General features: G+C 43.0%; 3 protein-coding genes and 1 long non-coding RNA gene across 9 annotated transcripts in view; 3 read left to right on the top strand and 1 right to left on the bottom strand.

The window, feature by feature from the left end:
* The first annotated feature begins 1,013 nt into the window (after positions 1-1,013).
* On the top strand, positions 1,014-7,135 carry chic (profilin chic). The gene is made up of 2 exons (XM_043419300.1): positions 1,014-1,124; positions 6,866-7,135. Exons 1-2 carry the CDS (start codon positions 1,014-1,016, stop codon positions 7,133-7,135), a joined length of 381 nt encoding a protein of 126 aa, XP_043275235.1.
* A 532-nt stretch (positions 7,136-7,667) lies between these two features.
* Positions 7,668-22,190, top strand: part of LOC122411146 (putative SLC9B1-like protein SLC9B1P1) — a 104,974-nt gene continuing 90,451 nt past the window's right edge. The window contains exon 1 of one of the 4 annotated variants that reach the window (XR_006261095.1): positions 7,668-11,270. The gene's annotated coding sequence lies outside the window, so the exon portion shown is untranslated. Of the gene's footprint in view, positions 11,885-15,544; positions 16,702-20,478; positions 22,093-22,190 lie in introns of those variants that run through there. The other 3 variants (XR_006261094.1, XR_006261097.1, XR_006261096.1) reach the window with 3 other exon arrangements.
* LOC122411141 (uncharacterized) overlaps positions 11,890-22,190 on the bottom strand; it is a 94,384-nt gene continuing 84,083 nt past the window's right edge. For all 3 annotated transcript variants that reach the window (XM_043419707.1, XM_043419706.1, XM_043419708.1), the window contains exons 11-12: positions 18,886-18,954; positions 11,890-15,550 (exon numbers count right to left, since the gene is read on the bottom strand). In XM_043419707.1, the coding sequence (XP_043275642.1) occupies positions 15,459-15,550; positions 18,886-18,954 (161 nt within the window). In that variant the 3' untranslated portion in view covers positions 11,890-15,458. The remainder of the gene's footprint in view (positions 15,551-18,885; positions 18,955-22,190) is intronic.
* LOC122411148 (uncharacterized) lies at positions 16,694-19,458 on the top strand. Its single transcript, XR_006261098.1, has 2 exons — positions 16,694-19,136; positions 19,223-19,458. It is a non-coding gene; the product is annotated as an uncharacterized lncRNA (long non-coding RNA).

Below are 22,190 nucleotides of genomic sequence, written 5' to 3'. Positions count from 1 at the left end.
AACTAAAAATATGCTGAACACGACGCACTCACATTTCACTCAAAAGTGTTACGCGAGTGTGACACAGAGTGATGGAGCTGTGACACGTACAGACGTACATTTATCATTGTGTCTTATTTTTTCTTGACCACGCCTCCATGCTAGATCCCAGGAATTCGAGAAGGAAATCGGTATTTTTTTTTTATCGACCGAGTCATACTTTATCATAAATCCTGAAATAAACACAAATATACGAAAATGATACGAATCAATGAAAAATGATGAATATGATCTTTGCTGCATCTGGATCTCTGGATGTGAATTAACTGTTGAAAAAGTATTGTCATCTCTTTTTTATTTAACAACTAAAAGAAATATCTAATAGAGCGGTATGTTTTCTTTGCGATTACACTCTAAAATGCATGACATGAACAGTACAATGTCGCATGAAGATAGGACAAATAGGACGAAAATTCAGCATAGACACAATAGGCCACAAAATAAAGAGGAGGGGCGTATTGTTCGTGCGCGCGCGATTATTGAAACGCGCATGTGTACAGCTCGCAGTGAGTCAGCTTCAGTTTGGCCAACTGTGCATTTAAATTTGTCATTTTTAAACGATTTCCTGTCATAATAATACATATTCAAAACATGAATGCACGGTATATGATAGAATCAAGATATTTTTTTAATAGTAAAGAAAAGTCATTAATTTCAATAAATTTCATCAATTCGTAAAAAGGTATCGGAAGCCTAAGAGCTACAGCCCTGATATCTCGGAGTAGAGGGACGGTTGGGCATGCGCGGTTGAATCGTCGGTGGTGGCGACACGAGTGTCAGGAGGAACAAAGTCGTTGCGGTGAAGGGCGAAGGGATGTGAGAGTAGAGCGCCGGGTATAGCGTGTGCAGAAACGACGAAAGGTTTAGTCGCGAGACGTGAGTCGAGAAAGACGGTGACGGGTTGTGGTCTCTAGTGTCGTAGCGAAAAAAGTTAAGTACGCCCCCTTCCCTCCCCCCACCGAAGTGTTGAAAATATGAGCTGGCAGGATTACGTTGACAAGCAGCTGCTTGCGTCGAGGTGCGTCACAAAGGCAGCGATCGCTGGACATGATGGAAATCTATGGGCTAAGTCGGACGGCTTCGAAGTGAGTAAAAAAAATGTCGAAAAGCCCCTTGAAAAAAAAAGCAGGATAAAAACTCGCGCGACTCTGTGAAGCAAAAGTCAATAACCTAGCATACGAAAAAGAATTCGTATTAATAGAATCCCCCTGGCCAAAAGGATTTCAAGCAACGAATTTTGCCGAGTAATTTGACAATATTTCGAGCGTTGATTGAAAATCGTCCGCGAGGCTCGAACGTTCTGTAGCATTTCGGAAAAGAAGTAATGGTTGCCGGCTCCGTCCGAGAACCGGCTTCTCGCGAAGCCATGCGCGATTTTTTTTTTCCATTCGGGTCCTTAAACTCCTGCGAATCCTTGAAATCGAATGTTCCGAAGAAAAAATAAGTTGAGCGTTTAAGAAAGTGGGAGTTACGGGAGGGTTGGTCATAAAGCCGGCTTGCTCTCGACAATTTTCCTAACCCCGAAAAATGTTGACTGCGAGCCGAGCAAGAGAGGAAGTGGGGTAGGGGCATCGAACGCGCGGGCGCGCTACTCCGCTCGACCGACCGAGCCGAGGGAGAGAGCCAGCGAGGCAAAAAAGCCAAGGCGAGCGGGAAGAACTATGGGGGAGAGAGAGAGAGAGAGAATCCTCTCTGTGCCACGTAGTAACCGTCATTTGCGAGAGCCTCTGACGAAAATAAAAAATCTCCTGCTTTACTGGTTCACACGAGTGCAGAGAATGGGGTTGCGAATTATAAATCCGAATGGTCGGTTTCCCTTCGTATTATCCAATCATTCAACGTTTAGCCATTTCCTCGATCGCGAGGGCGCTGTGAACGCGTACCTACAGATATACGCACACGCGTATACCCACATTCATAAACATATAGCTATACACATGTACATAGATATACCGGGAATATCGATCGGGTTAATGTGACTGTATGGCCGGCTCAACGTGCGAAATACGATTGAAGATTTCTCACTGACTCTCCGCGGCCGGTGGGGCGGGAGAGATGAGAGAATAAAAGAGAGACAAAAGAGGATAGTGAGAAAAGGTCGATGGTGTACTTTATCCTATCGCGCCCGCGGTGGTAGCCTTTAAGAGATATTTTTGAAAGAGCGAGCCTCCGTAGCACGCATACGTATGAAGCTTAAACGCACGTTTAACCGCACGCCGTTGCCTCCCAACTTTCCGCGCTACAAATAGGGTGTGGCAAATTTAGCACCCGAAAATCCAAACGTATTCCAAGTCTTCGCTACCTTGACGTTTCCTCACATTCTCCTTTCTCTCGTATCGATCTCATTTATTTTATTTTATTTTTTTCGCCGTGTTAATAAAAGCATTCTCAAATGGGATCGATGTTTCTGGAATGAAATAACTTGCCGTAATAAGTGGTAGGAACATCGGGAGATTGAGGAAAATTTTCTAGACCCGAGATGGCATTGTTCATCCCATCTCTCACCGGTTCTCTTCCTCAACTTTCCCCCTCCATTTTCTTTCCTTTTTTTGCTCTACCGCTCTTCCGAGGATAATCTCGTTTGTAACCGCCCAACGAAGTCTCCAGAAACCATTCCTGTGCATTCTTAGTACGAGAGAGTTACTTGTCAAATATAATCTCTCATTTCGCTCTTCCCTTTCTCTTTGCTCTACGTTGCATATATATTCTGTGACGTGGATTTTGAGCAAAAAGAACGTCGAGATAGCAGACGATGCGTTCCGAATTTATCAGTCACTCGATTCTCTTCACCCCGGAGAGAAGATATGCACCTTTTTTTTTACAGTGTCTACGAAAAAACGAAGGATTTTTCGTGGAAAGTTCATTTCGCTTTTTTATCCTCTTTTTTTCTCCTTTCGAATTTTTATTACGGTTTTTATCCACAACATTGTGAAACGACACGAACACGTGTCGACGCAACGGGCGCTTAAAATTGTGTTTAACATTTCGCGCCGGTCTTTCGCGATAAATTGATAATTCCTCCTCGTCACTCGTTCGTTTTCCCTTTCGCTTTACAAGCCGTGGATTTTCTCAAGAGAAACTTCAAATTCGATGATCCCGAAAAGTTTGGGCATCTGTTTCTCGAACCGTGGCTACGAGTAGTGACTAGGTGTGTGTACACACACACACACGCGCGCGCACACACCTTCCGGCTGCGACTGCCAAAATGGCGACAGCCGACTGGGCAGCAACCTTGTCAGGGCCGTAGCAACGAAAGTTCGAGCGATTCTTGCCGCTTTTTTAATCTTCTTTTTTCCACTAATTTTATTCCTCCCCGACCCCAGCGCTTTTTCGACAACTCAACGCTTGGCGAAACGCTCTTGGAGACCGAAAACAGCCACTCTGGAAAAAAATACGACGGTCGTGTCCCCAGCTACTCGCGAAGATTAGTGCACTCGCTGATTTATTGATATGTCATATCGCTCGAATAATTACCACCCTCTCACCTCGCCGAGAGATAATAGCCGAGCTGATAACATCCCTGGAAGATAACGGTGGCAATGAAAGAACAAAAGGATACGGGGGGAGGAACGAGTGACAGGAATTATCATAATACGAAGAAGCGGTAGCCGGTTCGGTCGTCGCTGACGATGGTTCTTTCGCTCGCCGCATGGCGACAGCGAGTGGAGTTCGAGAACTCCGGAGGATTCGCCATTTTCACCGTTAGGATGGCGCGCGAGTGGCGAAGAGAAAGAGAAAAGTTGAGCGAAGCGGAGAGAGAGCGAGCGAGAGGGAAGGGAGGTAGAATCCGGACCCGACGGTCGTGTGATTCATCGCTGGCTCAGTGACGTGCTCATAATTCGATGCACCCCGTGACTCACGATAATTTTTTAATCGCTTTTTCCTTTTTCTGCTGTGACGTTTTTGCTCATCGGACTTTAATGTTCGCATGAATAATCGATCTCCGCGTCTTCGAAAAGCTGGAAAATTTTTCAAAACACAAATTCGTCGAATTGCACGTTATTTTTGAATGCCAACTTAGCGGAGTGACGCTCGTGCGCGTCGATGAATTACTTTTTTCGAACAGTCAAACTTCTCGGTAACATTTCGTCGCTGTCAACGATCATGATTTCAGCTTTTAAGGCACTCGGAAACATTTTATCCCCGATCGATTCTCATTTCGTGTAAAATTAGCGCTGCTTCAGGAGGAAATACACTTTCCCACGTTCTCGTTATCGTTTTGAAGCACAGGACGGAAACGAAGAGGCAGAAAACACGAAAATCGATATCGCCGGATCGAACGATATTCACAAACACTCGAGGCTTTCCAGACCGAAGAGTGAAGTGCCAATTTGAAGCTTAACCGATTACGAACGCAACGAGCACGGATTACGGCGCACACGTGTTGATTATCGAAGCAAAGATAACGCCGGAAAAGAAGCAAGTGAAACCTGCTCTCGGAAAATGCAATAAACTCGACAATCCCTCAACTCGAAAGTACTTTTTCCCTCCAAAGCCTGCAAGCCCTAAAATCTTGTTAAATCTTTACACGTCTTTTGACACGACGTTGAAGTTTGCAACGTTCCAGTTCAACGAAATGAACGAAAAAAAGATGTAGAATTAATTATTTTTTCATTTCACGAATTATTGATATGGCTTAAAAAATATGATGCTGAAGTTTCCAACGTTGGAGTCCAACGAAATTATCTAAAAAATTGTTCAATAATTCCAGCAATTCTCTAATTTATTTCCTGCCGAATTTATACTTCGTAGTTTTTCAATCTACACAATTATGATTCGTGAAATAAAAAACTGATGGATGTATCATTTTGTTTTCATTCATTTCGTTGGACTCCAACGTTGGAAACTTCAGCGTCGTAAAAATAACGAATTGGAAATTCGGCAGGGAAGAAAATTGGAGATTTACTCGAATTATTGGAGAGTTTTTTTAGATCATTTCGTTGGACTCCAACGTTGCAAACTTCAGCGTCGTTCTTTTGACAAAATAGCAAGAAATTTAAGTGCTCTTGTCTCCCTTGTAAATCAACCGTCAATCGGGAAACCTGGGTACGAAATTTCGTCGACGCGTTTCGTGGGGAGTAAAAATCGCGTTTTCACTTATTCCCCAAAGATTCAACGACAAAGCAAGTCGCGAGTTAAATCATGATCGCGTGTTCGCTCGATCGAATCCCAGTACGAATCTGTTTTATTGACGATTCCGATCCAACGTCGAATGTTGATAAAAAAGAAAGATAAAAAAGCACAGCTGTGTACGGAGAAGCCGGGACCGCAGTTCATTTGCAATTGGTCGTGCACCTGCGTCGATTAAACGCTCCGCTTATCTATGGGAAAACAATGTTAGCCGAGTGCGCTCTCGCGCATTGACGCGTGCGAGCACATACGCTCGAAGGTGCGCGCGTTCGTCAGTATATTTTCTCATTTTTTCTCGCATTTCGTACGCGAGAGCGCGCAAGCGAATCTTCTCTCGCACGTGGAAGAGAGAGAAACTGTTGGCGGAGGCCTGTCTTTTCGCGTGCAGGTTTTGCCGGTGACCGTGACGTCGGTTACTTCGAAAGGAGGTCAACCCCGTTGGATTGCTCGAGCGTTATCTTCGCGAGGCTTCGTCAATCGCCGTCTCCCTTTGTTTCTCTCTTTCTCACGTCGCCGGGCGCGCGCGCTTTGAGCCCTTTCATCCCCGGGGCTCGATCACTGACGTTTCATCTCCGCATTGGAGAGCCAACCCGGTGAACCCTCCGAGCGCTCTTCTCTCGCTAATTGCGACCTTTTCATCGTATTTTTGTCTCTTCGCCAAACGCATTTAGCAGCTGACGACTGTCGCTGCTTTCAAGCAGCATGCTCACTCGATTCCCATTTGGATTATCATCGTTTCCGCTGTGCTCGAGTTCCCCTCGAATCCGATTCGAGACTCGTCTCTCTCGGCTGTAAACAAACGTCGGAATAATCCTGAGCCGTTGATGCCGTTGTGTGGAGCCTGTCAAACATGGAAATGACCTTTTCAAGATCCATTATGGGAAGGCTCGATGGTTAGGAAATATTGAACAAGTTCACGGTACGTTTGAGAGGAGCGAGTGGATAGTAATTGCTCTATAATTATTGGAAAAGTGCATGCGACGGATGAACGGCTCGGGGGATGTTTCAAGGTCGTGTAGTCGGTGCTCCGTATCCGTAGGTGAAAAATGAAATCGGCATTAAGCGTGTCACTTGGACACGCAACTGTTGGATGCGTTAATAAATTATCCTCGTCTCGAGTTTGCTCGAATAATGAGCAAGAATAATAATTGATTGGTAGAAAATGAAAGCTCGGATTGAGAGGTTAATTTTAGAAAGCGGTATTTCAAGAAGGTTCTAGCGAGAAGATTGAATTATTTTTCGCGTATTCGAAAACGGTTAATTGGAACGGCGTTAATAATCGTGCTCATAAAGCGCTTGATGAAGATCGAGTTTTCGAGTTGGCTCGTCTTTTAATCGCGATGAAAATACTCGACGCAGACGTCCGGCGTTGGAGTAAAAGGCAGCGGCAAGTAACGAGCGAAGTCGACTCGCTCCTTAAAACGTTGCGTTATTTTCGTATTATTCGTGTTAAATGCACCGACGGAGTCACGAATAAATTGAAAAACAAACGAGGCACGGGCGGTCTTGGCTATTGGCCAATTTTGATGCTTCAATGAAATCGTTTCGGCTACAAATCGAGTTTTCTCCGTTCCGTTAGCCCCGCTTATCCTTTCACTTTCTTTATTTTCTGCCCTCTTTTCGTATTTTTTATTTACCGCTGTCTTCTCGTCCGGAGAATAATAATAATTTGTTGTTGTTTTTTGTTTATTTAAAGATCAGTAAAGAGGAACTGACGAAGCTCCTACAGGGCTTCAACGAACAGAACATATTGACGTCGTCGGGCGTCACATTGGCCGGCAACAGGTACATCTATCTGTCAGGTACAGATCGCGTGATTAGGGCAAAACTGGGCAAGATCGGTGTACACTGCATGAAAACGTCGCAGGCGGTCGTCGTGTCCCTCTACGAAGATCCAATTCAACCACAGCAGGCTGCATCGGTCGTCGAAAAATTGGGCGACTACCTCTTGTCCTGCGGCTATTAGGTTTGTAAACGAATTCTCGATACCGTTGAAGCCAACGTCGTTGGAGTGCAGCGCCAATTTCATACATTTTGTTTTTGATTGAAAACTGCAAAAAAGTTCTAATTGAACGGTCAATTTCAAGGTTTAAGTTTGAGTTTAAAGTACGCAGGAGAATTAGTGAATTTGCTATATTCAAATGGCGGGTACACGGAGGCATCGACGATCGCCAAACGGCGTTACGATGACTCACGCGTTTCCCTGCCGTTGGATTTATGAATTGCTGCCAACTGGTATTCTCACTCCGATGACTAACCCTTAATCCATCGTTTTTCTATGAATAAACTCAAAAATCTGTCACATTTTTCTGTCTAATTTCGTCCACTGCTTTTCCCAAGCCTCGGGCCCCCCTCCCCGGAAAATGCACATTTGGAATCTCGTTGAAGCGTTAGAACCTAAGAATCGTATGGCATGGGAGCTAAAAGCGGGTTTGAAAAAATCGAAGCAAAGCCGTCTAACAGCGTGAATTTCGTTGCGTTTATTTCTGTTGCAGTAACCTCTGGGACCCAACACAAAATATCTAATAATTAATGATAATGATACGATCGATTATTTTAATGACAGCGAACGGAATATTAAATGCGCCCCATGCAGCGCATCGAAAGGGAGGGAGAAAGAGAGAGAGAGAGTAAGATAGAAGGAAAAATAAAAGAAAAGAAAGAGGTAGAGATCGAGAAGAACGCCGGACTGAGCCGTCGTCGTCGTCGTCGTAGTTGTCTTCGTCTTCGTCGTCATCGTCGTCGCAGAATATTTGCAGCAGTCTAATTTGTACCGTATACAAGTTGGCCGCGCACCCCCTCTGCGTCCCGATGTCAACAACTTGCAACGTGTTTTGTTGTACTCAAAGTCATCGTCATCGTCATCGTCCTCTCCTCTGCGCTGACACCAACAACAACAACAACAACAACAACGAACAAAATGAATAATGAAAGAAAAAAGGACTGAAAAATATGAAGAACAATAAAACTCTAAAGTTTTGCCCGCGCGTAACAAAGAACATGAAAAAACCACAAAAATGTCACGCGTGTACGAATTTCATCGGGAAAACACACACACGCGCACACACACACACACACACACACACACGCACGCAAACACATACGGCGCGAACAACAAAAAACAAACAAGCTTGTGCTCGAAAGAGAAACGCCGAAAATATATTTTCACCCAACGAAAAAAAAGGAGAATAAACGAAAGAGTGGGGGGAGGTGAATACCTCCTCCGAAAGTCCAGGGTGTTTTCACCGCGTTTTATTTCGTTTCGATCCTCTCACATTTTCTCCTCGCTTTACCCTCGGCGTTCATTTTACCACGACGACGCGCATATGACGGAGTAAACGCACGCGCACGCACACACACGCTCATGCACTCGGACACAGGGACACGGAGAACGGGAAAGAGAAGGAGGGCGGGAGAAGTCTCCCACTACGTTTGAGATGCGCGCGAGTCATACAGCGAGAAAAGACGATACGACCGAGGCTGCTGTTCGTGTGTGCCTCTGTGTATGCCTGCGTGTGTGTGTGTGTGTGCGCGCGTATGCAAGCGTGAGTACGCGAGTTGTATGTTTGTCGGCTGTAACGCGACCGCTTTCCAAAGATCTCTGGCAGTAAAGAAGCAAAAAAATAAATAGAAGAAGAAGGAAAGAAAGATGCCCTGAACATCTCGCGGAGCATGAGCGAAGCAGTGAAAAAGCGCAAAGATCGATAAGCATGTAACAATATTATACCGTTAAAGTCGACAATGATAATTAAACTCGTATCGTAATATAAAGTTACGGCCTTTTTTTTACAAATGTACGAAAGGGGAAGAGAAATATAGAGAGAGAGAGAGAGAGAGTAAAAGCGAGTGCGAGTGTGTTTTTGGAGACTCGAATGTTGCTGCGCGTGGGATCGAGACAAAAGCTAGCTCGGACGGGTGTGTGCGCGGATGAACAAGTGGAAGAGTCGAGGACGCGAGGGACAATGGCTCGAGGAGAACAAACAAAAGAGAAGAAAATCGTATTATGCAAGTACGGGACGGTGAAAATTCTGGCAGAATGAGAGAGTGAAAGGAAGAGAGAGAGAGAAAACAAAACAAAAAACACACACACTCACACAAAAAAGAACGAACTGAAGAAATAAGAATTCAACTTGGCTGCAGCATCCGGCATGACGGAACGAAACGCGGTTGTTTTAGCTATTTAACTGTTTTATTATTGCTACTGTATAAGATAGGCGAACGATGTGTCATATTGCTGAGATTTTTTATCGATGATGAGGGCGCGAGATGAGAGTAATGAAAAGAAAGAACGAGAGCGAAGCATAGTAGAGGAAAAAAGATAAAAAGCGCGAGGGGGCGACCGAGAGAGAAGAACGAAACAAAGAGGAAAAAATAGATACGGGGCGAAAGAGGAGAACGAGCCGCGCCGCAACACGTGCACACCATCCGACATTTTTACACAATCAATATATACATACAAAGATGCGAGCGAGCGAAAGAATCGTACATGGCAGAGCGAGAGCGAGAAAATTCTTGTATCAAGCGAGTGAAAGAGAGAATGAGAGCGTGCCTGCGTGTGTATGTGCGTTTGCTAGGAAGAAAGCAAGGAAGAGAGAGAGAGAAACAAGGGAGAGCACGCGTGTGTCTGAGAGCGAGCACCGGGAAGATTAGAGCCACTGTATCAAAGAGAGAAAGAGGAGAGGGGAAGGAAACTACCGTTGGGAAAATGACACAGAAAAATCTCAAGTTGCACTGGGGGGGTTTTATTGCCGATGGCTTCAAAATTCCGTGGGAGCGTTGCAATTTTACAAAAAAAAAATGAAAAAAAAAAAAAGAAAACACAATGCTTTGATGAAACAAAAATGGAGATGAGTGGCGCTAACTCCCTGTCGAAATTTCCATCCTCGAAACGGCTTTACCACACAAAATACAACAACATTCGAATAAACAAATGGCTCCGTAGAAATTTCGCTCTCCGACGCTCGCGCGTCTCGCCTTTTCGCTACAGAACTATTATAACTTCTTGTACTACTACCGCTATCGCTAACTACTACAAAGAAAATGAAGGAAGGAAAAAAACGAAAAGGACAAAAAAAATAACAACTACCTAACTAACTACCACCTTAACTATTACTACCACCTTACCTATTACTTACATACTATGAAAAACTGGGCGCTTGTTGCATGGAAAATATAAAAAATGAACATTCGAGCTGACTAATGATGAAAGAGGCATAAAAAGTATTCGTGTGATTATTCGATGTGCCAAGCGCGCCAGGGCGAACTACTGTGTAACGATTTTTATCGATAAACCGAAAAAAAAAAAAAAAAAAACAAAAAAACAAAAAAAAAACAACACTGGAAAGAATAAAAATTGAAGTAACAATTGTGTAACAAAAAGTGTGTCGTCTCGCCAAAAATCGTCATTTTATTGGTTTCTTTTCAAGTCCCTTCGAAGATGTCGCGGTCTATGTCATTTGCACGAATAGTTATAAAAGTATCTTTGCCCGTTCAAATAATTGACGAAAGGAAGAAGAATAAAAGAAAAGGCAAAAAGCGCGTGCGCGTGTCCCCGAGATAAGGAGAGAGAAGAACGGTGGAGAAAGAGAGGTCGGAGTTTAACGAGCGACGAATGCCACGGAAGAAGCGGAACAAGAGGACGCGAGAGAGGGAGAGATTGCGCAAGAGAAACGATAAAGAGAGCAACGGATATGAGGTGTAGCTTTGTAAAACGATATTTCCTCTTAAGATTTTTTTTTTGCATACATCAAAAGTAAGATTGTGTTAAGAGAGTAATAAATTTGTATAAAGTGGTGTAAAAAACGGACGTGTTTTATTTTCATTAATTTCGTCGATTTGACTGCGATTCGATGTGGTTGGAAAATGGCGAATATGTGAATACAGATACGGACTTACTGCAATAACGTCGCTGTGAAAAAACGGAAACGGTCGACCCCGTCACCGCAGCTCTCCATTTCCGGTCTCTGACATCTCGGAATTCCTGACGAGAGCGAGCGGAGAAAAAACCGATAAGAACGACCTACTTCTTACCCCCCAACCCACGTATTTGGCATGATTTCTCATTTCGCCACGTCATTCGACTTTCATCCCTCAAAAAGCTGGTGAGTAAACCAAGATATGAAAAGGAACTTGGGCCGAATCGATCACAGATTATGGCGTGGTCACGCGCTTCTCGAGATTGAGAGTAGAAAACGACTGAGTTTTTTCCCCTCGCGTACACTTGCCGCTCGAAAGGTGGTTTCTCGGGCGATTAGGAAGAATGTTGAATTTCGTCGTTCCGATTACAAAAACTGCGCGTTGGAATATTCGCGACACTGTGCTCACTGCATACTCAGCCGTTTCGGTTGACCTTGAAACGGCCACGATCCTTCAAATTTCGTACATCGCACGGTTTTTCAACACCGAGATCGACCGTTATCGATTTCCAAGGTTGCAGCGAGAAGTTGTCACTTGGCTTTTTCCTTTTATTTCCACCACCGGGCTTTAATATTCCATGAGTTTTCACTTGACCTTGGAGATTTTCTGCGTAATTGCGCGCTCGAGCTCGAGCGGTCCTTTGTGGCGCAAGGTTCAGCAGTTGTATAGATACGTTGGAATTGAAACGAGAAAAAGTGAAAAAAACGATTCTCCAAAATCTCAGCACAGCGGAAAATAACCTCAATACTCGATTCTCACGACACCTGCGAAAATGATCATTTTCACATGGAAAAAAACCGTAAGTACGTTTTAGGCGATGTGTTCGTTTTTTTAATGAGCACGTTTATATTGTACATAATAATATACTTAGTCAAAAATGATTACGATCTTGAGATATTATTTGACGCTGAAAACGCACCGACGTTCGGGATGAACATATATTTACATATATGAGGCATTTCTAGTCAAATCAGCAGTTAAATTTCTTATTCGTTATTCGCGAGTATAGTTAGAAATTGATCAGTGAGTAACAAACGAATATATTAACAATAAATAAGCTGTCGGATGTGACCGCAGCATCAATTTTCGCAATGAATTTATTCAACGAAACATCGAACTGAACTTGTAGCGTGTTTTTTTTCGCTTTGGAATCCTTCGAAATTAGAGGTTAAAGATGGAGAGTTTCGTAACTTTGCCAGAAATGTCACATGTATATTTGTCCTCTTACTGCATGGATTCTCGTCTTCATATACGCCTATCTACTGCGTATATTGTTCTGTATTTATAATACATGTATATATATATGCATATTGTTGTTTTTCCATATTTATATACGTAACTATACTATGTATAACGATATACATAAATATATAAGGGGATATACACACATGTGTATGGTATAAGTGTACTCTTGTATCATTAAGGCATGTGGTTCGGTGCTTAGCTGCTATTACTACGTTTCCCGAGCCTGGAAGTTAGTGTGCAGGATTTTTTTCATTGTTTTAGTAACAGGAACGCTCTTGGTGTCGAGCGCGAAAATAATCAGGATTTTTCTTCTCAGTTATTTTTGCACGGAATTCCCAAGTTCGCTGTTATCGAGATTCAATTGATTGCTTGAAAAATCAGTTAATTAAACACAGTCCCGCGGCTCTTTGTTTTTATTTTAGCTCGTTATTCCTTTCGTGATTTTACGATTATGGAGCCAAGTGACGGAATGAAATCAGTTTTGTCCACTTATGTCGAAAGTGCGTCACGATACGACGAGGGTCCTCGCGTACACGTTTGCACGGAATTAATTATCGCTCGCGCGCTCCGTTTCGCAGGTGCACTCCAAGCTCGTGACGGTGCAACGGTAGTTTTGCTTCGTTTTGTTTTCGTAAAAATAATATTTGGGATTGAGAAAAATGGAGTGTGTACGACGACGTTGAGTGGTGATTACGACTTTTGGGAGGAGGGAAAATTGTTTTTTAATTAGTTTTCGGTGTTGTAGACCTTCGTTTATTAACGTCTATATTTTAAAAGGACAGTTTTCTTTATTGGGCTTCGAATCAGCTTTTATCCTCCTTTTCTCTATAATCTATACAGAATAAACGAATACGATTTTGTGTGCTGTAGGCGTCGGGCCGCGGCTATGTAGAAGAATCATTTTTACGAATAAAACGCATCGGGAGCTTTTTCGTAGGCAAACAATGCTAGGTACAAAAAGTAGATCGGATAAACGTCTCAAAACGTTGGAGGCGTGTCAGGCGACCCTGATCAGTTGAGAAAGTCTAAGAAGATTCACAATTTTGTAAAATTATTCGATAAACTATTTCTTCTCAAAGGTACGTACGAAACGTGTGAAAAAAGTTTCTTTTTATCTTCGTAAAAAACGTGGGATCGAAAATTCCATTTACCTAAATATTACGCATTGGATTCCAAGTTTTCGATACGAAAATCCTGATGGAAAAAACGTTCACGAGAAACGTCACCTTTAACCCTCGAGTGTGTGTGTGTGCCAAGAGCAACGGTTTTTCGACACATTCGTATCGTTTCGTCAGGGTTGCGTCAGCCGGCACTAAATTCAGCAACAATTTGTCTCGAGGAACGCATGTGTCGCGAAACTTTTGTGCATTTCTTACGACGCCAAGCATCAATTTAATTCCCAACGCGAAACTTTTCGGATTTGGGGCGGGGGGAGTCAATAAAAGTGAGGTTAACCTCGAACAAAATGGTGGTTAAATAACGCACGGTGAATTTTTCAAACTCGATCCCCGCTGACAGTGCACATTAAATCGTGATGCTGACTAAATAGAACAACGAAAAAAAATCGATAATATCGAGCTTCATTGCCACGTTGCGAGTGTGCTCGCGATTATGGGAATCAGCGTATTTCGCGAACAACGAGATTATATTTATTCCGGTTTGTTTGTATATGACCAAGACCGTAGCACGTTCGAGAAGTCGAAGGCGATTGAAGAAGAAAAAAAAAAGCACAGAGTCGAAAATAAGAAACAACAGTGTTCGATGAAAAAATATAAATAATTCTGTGGGCAATATTCGTTTACGAATTTGTTATTTCACTTTATTTATCGTTATAGCATTTATTAATATTTATTATTTCATCATCATTATTATCATTACTGTACTTAATATTATTGTTATTCAATATAATTATTATTGTTTATTAATATTATTATTATTAATGATGATTATTATTATATATTTTGTTTATTTCTCGTTAAATTGCATATATTAAATTCATTCGAAGAATCACTATTATCATAGATCGTTATAATTTATAAATAATACGAGGGGCGAGGGGGGGGAAACAGACGTGTTGCATATTTGTTTTTCTCTTTCGTAAATCCTTTCTTAATCGCAATGAAAAGGATCGTCGTAACCTCGTAAATTCGTGATAAACTCGAGATGTATTTACGATTGGTTCGCGCGCCCCTTAACTCGTCGCGTTTTTTCATCCTTTTGTTTTATTCTCTCTGGCCTCCTGTCGGCGAAACGTAACGCGTCGCACTACTAATTCTTTGGGTTAATACTCGTGCTTGACCGAGCGAACGGCCACGCCACCTTCAACCTGTGCTACACACACACGCACACACGCACGCTTTTCCCTTTCTCTCACTCTCGCGCTCTCTCTCTCTCTCTCGTTCTCCCTTGCTACGAACTAATTACTGCACTTTTCTCTCTCCTCGCAATGCCGCTACACTCGATCCACAATGGCTTCCTCGAGGCCTATTCACCCAGCACTCCTAATATCGCGCTTCCAAAAAATCGATGCCCGCGCAAGCTCCACTTCGTTATTGGCCTCTTACACAGTTCGACACTCGCATTCGTTGGGCACTCGTATTCAATAATTTGGGCTGCTTCTTTCCTTTGCTCTGTTGTTTCGTTTTGTTTGGGTTTTTATCGAGGCCTCGTGGAATTAAAGGCGAAAAATGACGAATCGAACCTTCCGAATTCGGGGGATGGAGATTTTTGGGAATTAATCGATCTCGTGAAAATACGATAATAAATAATCGTACGAGATATCGAAATGATGGTCGTTCGCTGGACGCGACACGCCTACCAAATTATTTATGTATACAACTTGCATTCGATAAACTTATTATTTGAAAGGCTGACGAATTAAACGGAGAGAGCTAGAGAGAAAGAGATCACTGTACGATGCAGCAACAAGGATTGTTCACTACGAGGTGGTTGCTCGTCGTCGTTATCTGGCGTCTTCGTTTTCCTCCTCCCTCTACGCCGCCGTCTCCTCCTCCCGGTTCGTTACGTTGATAATCATGCCGATTATTTCCGAGCGATTGTTCATCCTGTTGCCCAGTGATCTCTGCAGCATTATGAGATTGCCGGCTGCTCACCAGAACGCACCTGGGCTATTGATTCTCCAGTGAATAGTGACGCGACCGTTTCCAAAAGCTCTTGAAGAAACCTTTTTTCTTTGGTGCGTCGTTCGGCTCGCTGACACCTGCGAAAAAAACAAGATAAAAGCGGAACGCACGGTTAATGCTAATTGGGAAAAAGGAAATCTGGATTTTTTGTTCAAAAATATTCGTCATCGTTCGACACCGTCGCTCCGCCATTTTTTTTTTTTTCGTGATACTTGTTTTCTCTGTTCGTGTCGAGGGTTATTTTTATTTTTGATTATCTGAAAGAAAAATATGATTCATCGAAGATTTCCATTCGAGTTTCCTGCAATTTTGTCTTTGTGAAAAAATATACGAAAATATAACGATGTCTGTCAACATTCCAGTCACGATTTTGCGGGCATCAGCTCTCGAATCCTCTCGAAGCATAAACCATCGCGCATTACCAATCCGCGCGTCCGTCTCTCCTCTCGCTCTCACTCTTCCCCTGTCGTTTTAAGTACCTCCAGTATATCGTACCTCGCATCTCAAGTAGTTTTACTTCCGGCTCAATCGTATATTACGCGCAATACACTTAGCAGAGATTGTTCAACAAAGAATCGTACGAGAGCCTTCCTGTCTTTCTTAAGCAGTACGGTAGGAAAAAACTCGAAAAAATACGTCAATCGGTGTGCCAAAATTCGATCGTACTTTCCAGAACGAATATCTCCATTTTGTTTCTCAACATAACCGTCCGTTGGAACAATCGTTCAAAACCGGAACAAAGGAAAACTGGGGGCTTTGGACTTACGAAAAATCGTCTTTTTCTACTTATTTTCTCAAATTCTATCAAAAGTGACGTGAAATTGCAAAGTTTTTCTTTTCTACAAAAGTACTTGTCCACCGGCTTTCGTTCATAATTCGCGAACAATGGAGCGAAGAAAAAATAGCAGATTGTAAGGTTAGGTTGGAAAAAACATGCGTACTGGATCTTGGCTGGTCCTTCGGGCATGTAGTAGACGACGTCGTCGTCGACCGAGAGGCCTACACGGATCAATACCCGCAATAGTGAATAGAGCATACCTACAGCTATATCAACGTTTCTCGTCTCTCTATTTCTCTCTCCAGTGGCTGTTGGGAGAAGAGAGATTCTGTACTGTCTGTATAGGTCGGAAGCGCGCGGGCGCGTATATAACCGAGAGAGCCAGGCTACGTGTCTCGGGTGTGTCCGATCTATCCAGCATCATCATCCCCCTGGAAACGAACCTACGAGGTGAAGTACGCTCGAAAAAAAAACGTATTTGAAAGAAAAAAGAAATGCATAGCCTAACGCGATACAATTCCACGATTTTCTCATTATTTCTTCTTTCTCACATTCTCCGATCCGTTCGCTCGCTGTTCTCCCGTCGTGCTTTTCGTTTTAACCGCAATAAGTGACACCCCCGGCGTCACTCGAAGCTGCCGGCTAGAAACACGTCAACGCGCGACGTCTCGTTCCACGTGCGATTCGAAAACAAAACGAGAACGATATGCGTTTGTTTCTCCTTCTCAATTCCATTCCATTATTCACTCTCTCGCACTCCTTTCGACTAGCATTCCTGTTTTTACATATATCCCCGTGTCTGGCAATGCTTCACGGATCATTTGATTTTTCGAGTCTTCGTAGTACGACGATCAATGCGCGTTCGCGTACTACGGAAACTCATCAAATTCGAACAGTCGATTCTTCTCTTTCTCCCCTCCACTCTAGTATGAAACGGTTATTTTCTGAACGCATCCTCCCCTCGAAAGAAACTAAATTTTCCATTCTGCCAATCTCGCCTGTAAAAAGTTAGGTTATTCGTATGAGAACGAAACTTTTTGGACTTTCGTGAGTTTTTCGACATCGTCCAATCGTCCAATTCTGGCATTACCACTCTCATTTTTTATGCGATCGTCGATGCGAGTGTACCCAATTGAGAAAAGCGCGGATTTGAACGAAAATTTAAGAACGAACATTTTCACGAAGTACGTGATAAAAGGAGGGAGAGCGAAGAGTCGTGAAGCCAAGAGAAATGACGAATCCAGGGGTCTTTTCCAAAAATAACGAAGCACCGAGGTCGGACCCGACGTATAACGAGAGATGAGAGAACGCGAGTGAACATATAGATGCTGCTGCTGGGAGTATATTTTCAAAGTCCACACGCTGAGATATCTCGACGCTCATGTTTTTGTAGCCATAGACAGCCGGGGTTGCTCTGTTCTTGGATTCTAAAGAAAAAAAAAAAAAAAAAAAAAAAAAAAAATGAAAAAAGACGATCGTTTGCCACCCTCGGAACGTTTTCCAGTGGCTACAAGAGCACAGCTGCAACTTCGAGTGATGAGAGAAACGAAAGCGTTAATGGCCAACGGAATCTTACGAAAAAAAACTTCCGTACATTGTAGAATTGCATCGTACCACGATTCTCGGGTTAAAAACACTAATCGTGATTGCTTACTGCTTATACTTTCCTACTCGGCGTGCAAAATTATTCGAGCGACAGATTGGAAAATGCGGGAGCTTAGAATTCGCTTCTCCGTTGTCTCGAGTCGTCAGCGTGGGGGCAGTGAGAAAGAGACGACGAATCGTATCGAGTGAGAGAGGGGGGAAGAGTTTATTTCGAGATTTTCGGTACGTGGTCGTTCCTCCTCCAGTCTCCGTTCACGACGTTCTTGCGATATATCAATTTTCTTGTTCTCCGCCATATATTTATACCAAGGGACTTCATTTTTAGGTTATTTGCTCGAATCGAACGGAGCATCTTCGAAAATATGTTTTTAAACTGGAAAAATACAATTAGATATCTTCGCAATCGATATGGGTTTTTCACGATTAGGTAAAATGCAATTTCTCAATTGTAGGAAGTACGAAATTCTGAGTTTTATAAGAAAGGAGACGCTTTCACGCGGACGTCCAAGCGTGCTCTACATTTTGAGTGTAATTGCCTCGTTAGTGTAACCTCTTAACATATTTAGGATCGGATGAGCAATGAATTTTTTAACGATTTGCAAACAAACTTTGCCATTGCGTTTCACATTCAAGAAAAATGTGACATCGCCATCTGTTGAAAATGCATAAAATTGTGAACTTTCGAGCACTTTCAAAAACCGTGATTCAAGATTGTATTAAATAGTTTTTAAACTCGTTCGTGAGTAGGGAAAACGCGTGTGGAGCCACCAGTGGAAGAATATGAAAAATAGAGCAGTCTCCGTACTTCGTCGAGACTTTTTTCTCCTGCTTCTGGTTTCGATGCACTTTTGGGAAAATCGTTGGTAGCTTTTACGATAATGCCACACGTCGAGGTCGCGAGGGTTCAAAAAACGCACAAAAAAATATCGTCTTCGATCCTCTCGTCTTTCATTTTTTAAAATGATCTCTCAAGAGATTTTCTCGCGTCCAAAAATGGAGACGAATCTCACATGGGAAGGGAACACTTACCGGGATAAGGTCCCGATGGCGAGACGTTATCCTTGCCAGACTTGCCCGTAGACTCTTTGCTTCCGCCTCCTGAAACAACAAAGGAAAACAGATATTTCTTATTAGCTCATCCATATACAGCGAGCTCGAATCTACATTTACACATGAATAAATATCCAATGACACGAGCACGAAATTTCGTCGTATATCGTGTAAACGTAGTAAAAATAGTTTGTGTCACAAAGATAAATGAAGAGAGAAACACGATAAAGGTAGTGTACTTCTCTCGCTTTTTAAAAATGTTGCGTAACCCTCGACTGGAATATTTCATGCACTCGTGCACATTTATATTTAACAGGTGACGGGAGCCGAGTCCCTTTACCGTACGTGTATAACCTATAAACATAACCTAAAAAATTCACATGCCAATTGACGTGGGTCGTGAGAAAGTAAGAGTGAGTAACGACGAAGATTATACGTGACGAAATGGGTTGAATATCAAGTAATTCGTGCTGATAGAATTGACGAAAAAATTTTAATTCGAAAATCCATAAATTTGTACATAAAATTCAATGAATAAAGAGATTAAATTTGTCCCGTGTTCTTGTAATTTTTGTCTCCTGAACAAAGTAATTTTTTCTTGAGCTCCCACCACACAAGGCGAGCATGTTTCGAAAGGATTTTTGGCACGACCCTCGTGTTACGGTCAGGGTCACCGAGGCTCCGCGTACTACAGAGATTTGGCTAACCGTTGAGTGGCTATTTGGAAGGAAAGTATGCGTTCGCGACATCGATCCTTGCACTCGAGGGTTCGTTGTCTCGGACGCACAAGTTGAAGTCTATCTCTCGTTTAGCCCCGGCCCCTCGTTCGTGGGTGTGAGCCAAGTCGATGGGGCTGATATTTTCATGGGAAGGGAAGTGAATTTTGCCAGAGAGTGAGAATCGCAAGGGCTCGGAGCTTCGGGTGCCGCTACGCGCTCAAAACGCGTACGCCCTCCGAACAAATCAATAATTTCTCCTGGCGGGCTGTACTATGAGCAAGTGAGAGGACAGCAGAGTCCGCAGGTTACCACCCCATGATCGATTTTATTTCGAATGTGTAAATCCAAAGCCTAATAGCAGCCGAGCTTTTTATGAATTACGTGAAAATGTGCAAAATCGTACAAAAGCGGACTGAGACCGGTTAACCTCAAATTGAAAAATGATTTTTCTTTCATTACCGAACGTTTCTTGTGACCTTTCAAGTACTTCCAAGCACACTCTCCTTCAATTTTACATCATATTTTCTAAAGGCGTTCACAAAATTCACCATTTTTTCCACGAGAGTGAGGAACCTTTTTGGAATACAACTCGGTTGCCTATCAGCCCTCTGGACCATGAAATGACACTCAAGAACATCGAGGGTTAAATCGCGTGAGCCCACGGTCTTTCAGTCGCTGGTATTTCGCACGAAGGAGGTTGGAATATACATCGGAGCTCTTGCAAGCAAGCTAGTGAACGATGGCATGTATCTATGGGGTTGTTGGACTAGTAGCTCGATGGTAGACGAGCTAGCAGACAGCAGTAACGATTGCATAGGTAGTCCGAGGAGTTGGGAGAGCGAGGAAGAGCGGGGGGAGCGGGAGTGAGAGAGAAGGAGACAGAACCGTAGTGCGCGCGCTGTATCTCGGTATCTGTCAGTGCACTCTTTCCTGCTGCCTGCCTGAAAACCGTCAGCGGTTACATAGTGAGCAGCAGCAACAGAGCGAGCCCCCTCGTCACGAGAGAACAGCTTGTGTCGCCCTGTGGACTCCCTCCAAAAGAAAAAGAGAGACAGAAATAAAAGTGGGGACAGAGACAAAGAGAAAGAGACGTACTTTGTCCTATTGCCGGGAACGCCGGCCACCCACTTTCACCCTTAACCATTATTACTGAGTTTTCGAAATACATTTGTCCCATAACCCTCTCGTACGAGCGCACACAGCCGTTATTATTCCTGGGCAACAGTCTTTCTGCTGATTATCGCGACGAAACTAAGGGACCAACGAAAATTCGGTTTCCAGAACTTTTTTTGAGGTTAGGAATCATTTTTTGGGCGGGTGACGGTAAATTACGGGTTTTGGCGAACAATCGATTTTTGTACAGAAGAAAATCGACGAGTTTTCGACATTTCAAGGCTTTCGTTTTAAATATTCAGACAAGACTAAGGAATTATGTGAAATTGGAATTTTTATAAGCAAATCAAATAATAACGGATGGTGAGAAATAATGAAAAAATTGTATGAATTAAGGGGAAATTCAGAAAATGAAATTGTACATTCGAAATTCCGAGACACACTGCATCGTCTTTATCGGCTATTTGTTTCGCGAAAACGTTCAATAATTTGACTTATCGTTTGGTTGAATATAGAGAAGAGCAGCACCCGCGATACGATACGAAACGTCATGACATTACGCCGTTTATACATGGGGTTCAACCGTTCGGAACGTATCGGTAACAAGTTCGACTCGCTTTCTATAAATAAACGGCCGATAAGGAGAGTGCTCGAAAAAGACCCTCGTGAGAGGTTTCGGTGCAGCAAATCGTTTGTTCATTTCTCGCCAACTTCATCGAGGCTTGCCAACCCGGTATAAAGCTCTCTTTCTATCTTGATTTCTTTCTCTCACTGGCGGAGTTCTATTAGAACTCGATAACGATCGTCCTCCTGGTCCTTGGCCGTCTTTTCGACAATTCACTCCTCGAGGTATTCAGATCTCCGAGGCTGCTGCACGTTCCAATGGAAAAGCCGTTTTCTCGGGAACGAGATGAATTTAATTGATTGTGAAGCTACGTCGAAGTCTGCTGATATCTTATCGTCACGAGTTTCGATGATATTTCCTCAATTCCAATTCCCAAATGCTCTTCTGACAGTAAACTTGGCAGAGTCTTCGACCTGGAATGAGTTTTTCCCTTTTTTCATGTTTTCTTTCAAATTTACAGATTTTCTCGATCTCATTTGACAATTGATGATCAATCAATGGTGGAGGCAACTATCAAATTTAATACGAAAGTGAATTTTTGAGGCTCGAGCCAGAACTGGCACATCGGGGTAGAGGAAAAAATAACAAAATATTTGACTCTGCCATTAGCCTCGAAAAGCTGTCGGAATTTCTCGAGCCTTGACCCAAAATTTGCAATTTGAAATAAACCGCGACATAAAAACATGCTCTTCAAAACGAAACTTGAAACCTTGAATTCTGGAGTGTGAAGTGAGTTTTTCGTAAAGCGACTCCTCACATTTTCACTTTGTGCTTACTATGATTTACGATTTTTGAAAATAGCTCTCGCTTTATAAAGCGTTGTTGCG

This window comes from Venturia canescens, chromosome 5 (genome assembly GCF_019457755.1).
Source record: "Venturia canescens isolate UGA chromosome 5, ASM1945775v1, whole genome shotgun sequence".
Lineage (NCBI taxonomy): Eukaryota > Metazoa > Arthropoda > Insecta > Hymenoptera > Ichneumonidae > Venturia > Venturia canescens.
Note: the sequence above shows the minus strand (reverse complement) of the source record. Positions and strands in the feature narration are given on the sequence as shown.

Bases quoted from the DNA above. Each gene is read 5' to 3' on its own strand.
- chic (XM_043419300.1), top strand. From the start codon at position 1,014: ATGAGCTGGCAGGATTACGTTGACAAGCAGCTGCTTGCGTCGAGGTGC. The intron at 1,125-6,865 runs GTGAGTAAAAAA...GTTTATTTAAAG, and splicing joins CTAAGTCGGACGGCTTCGAA to ATCAGTAAAGAGGAACTGAC.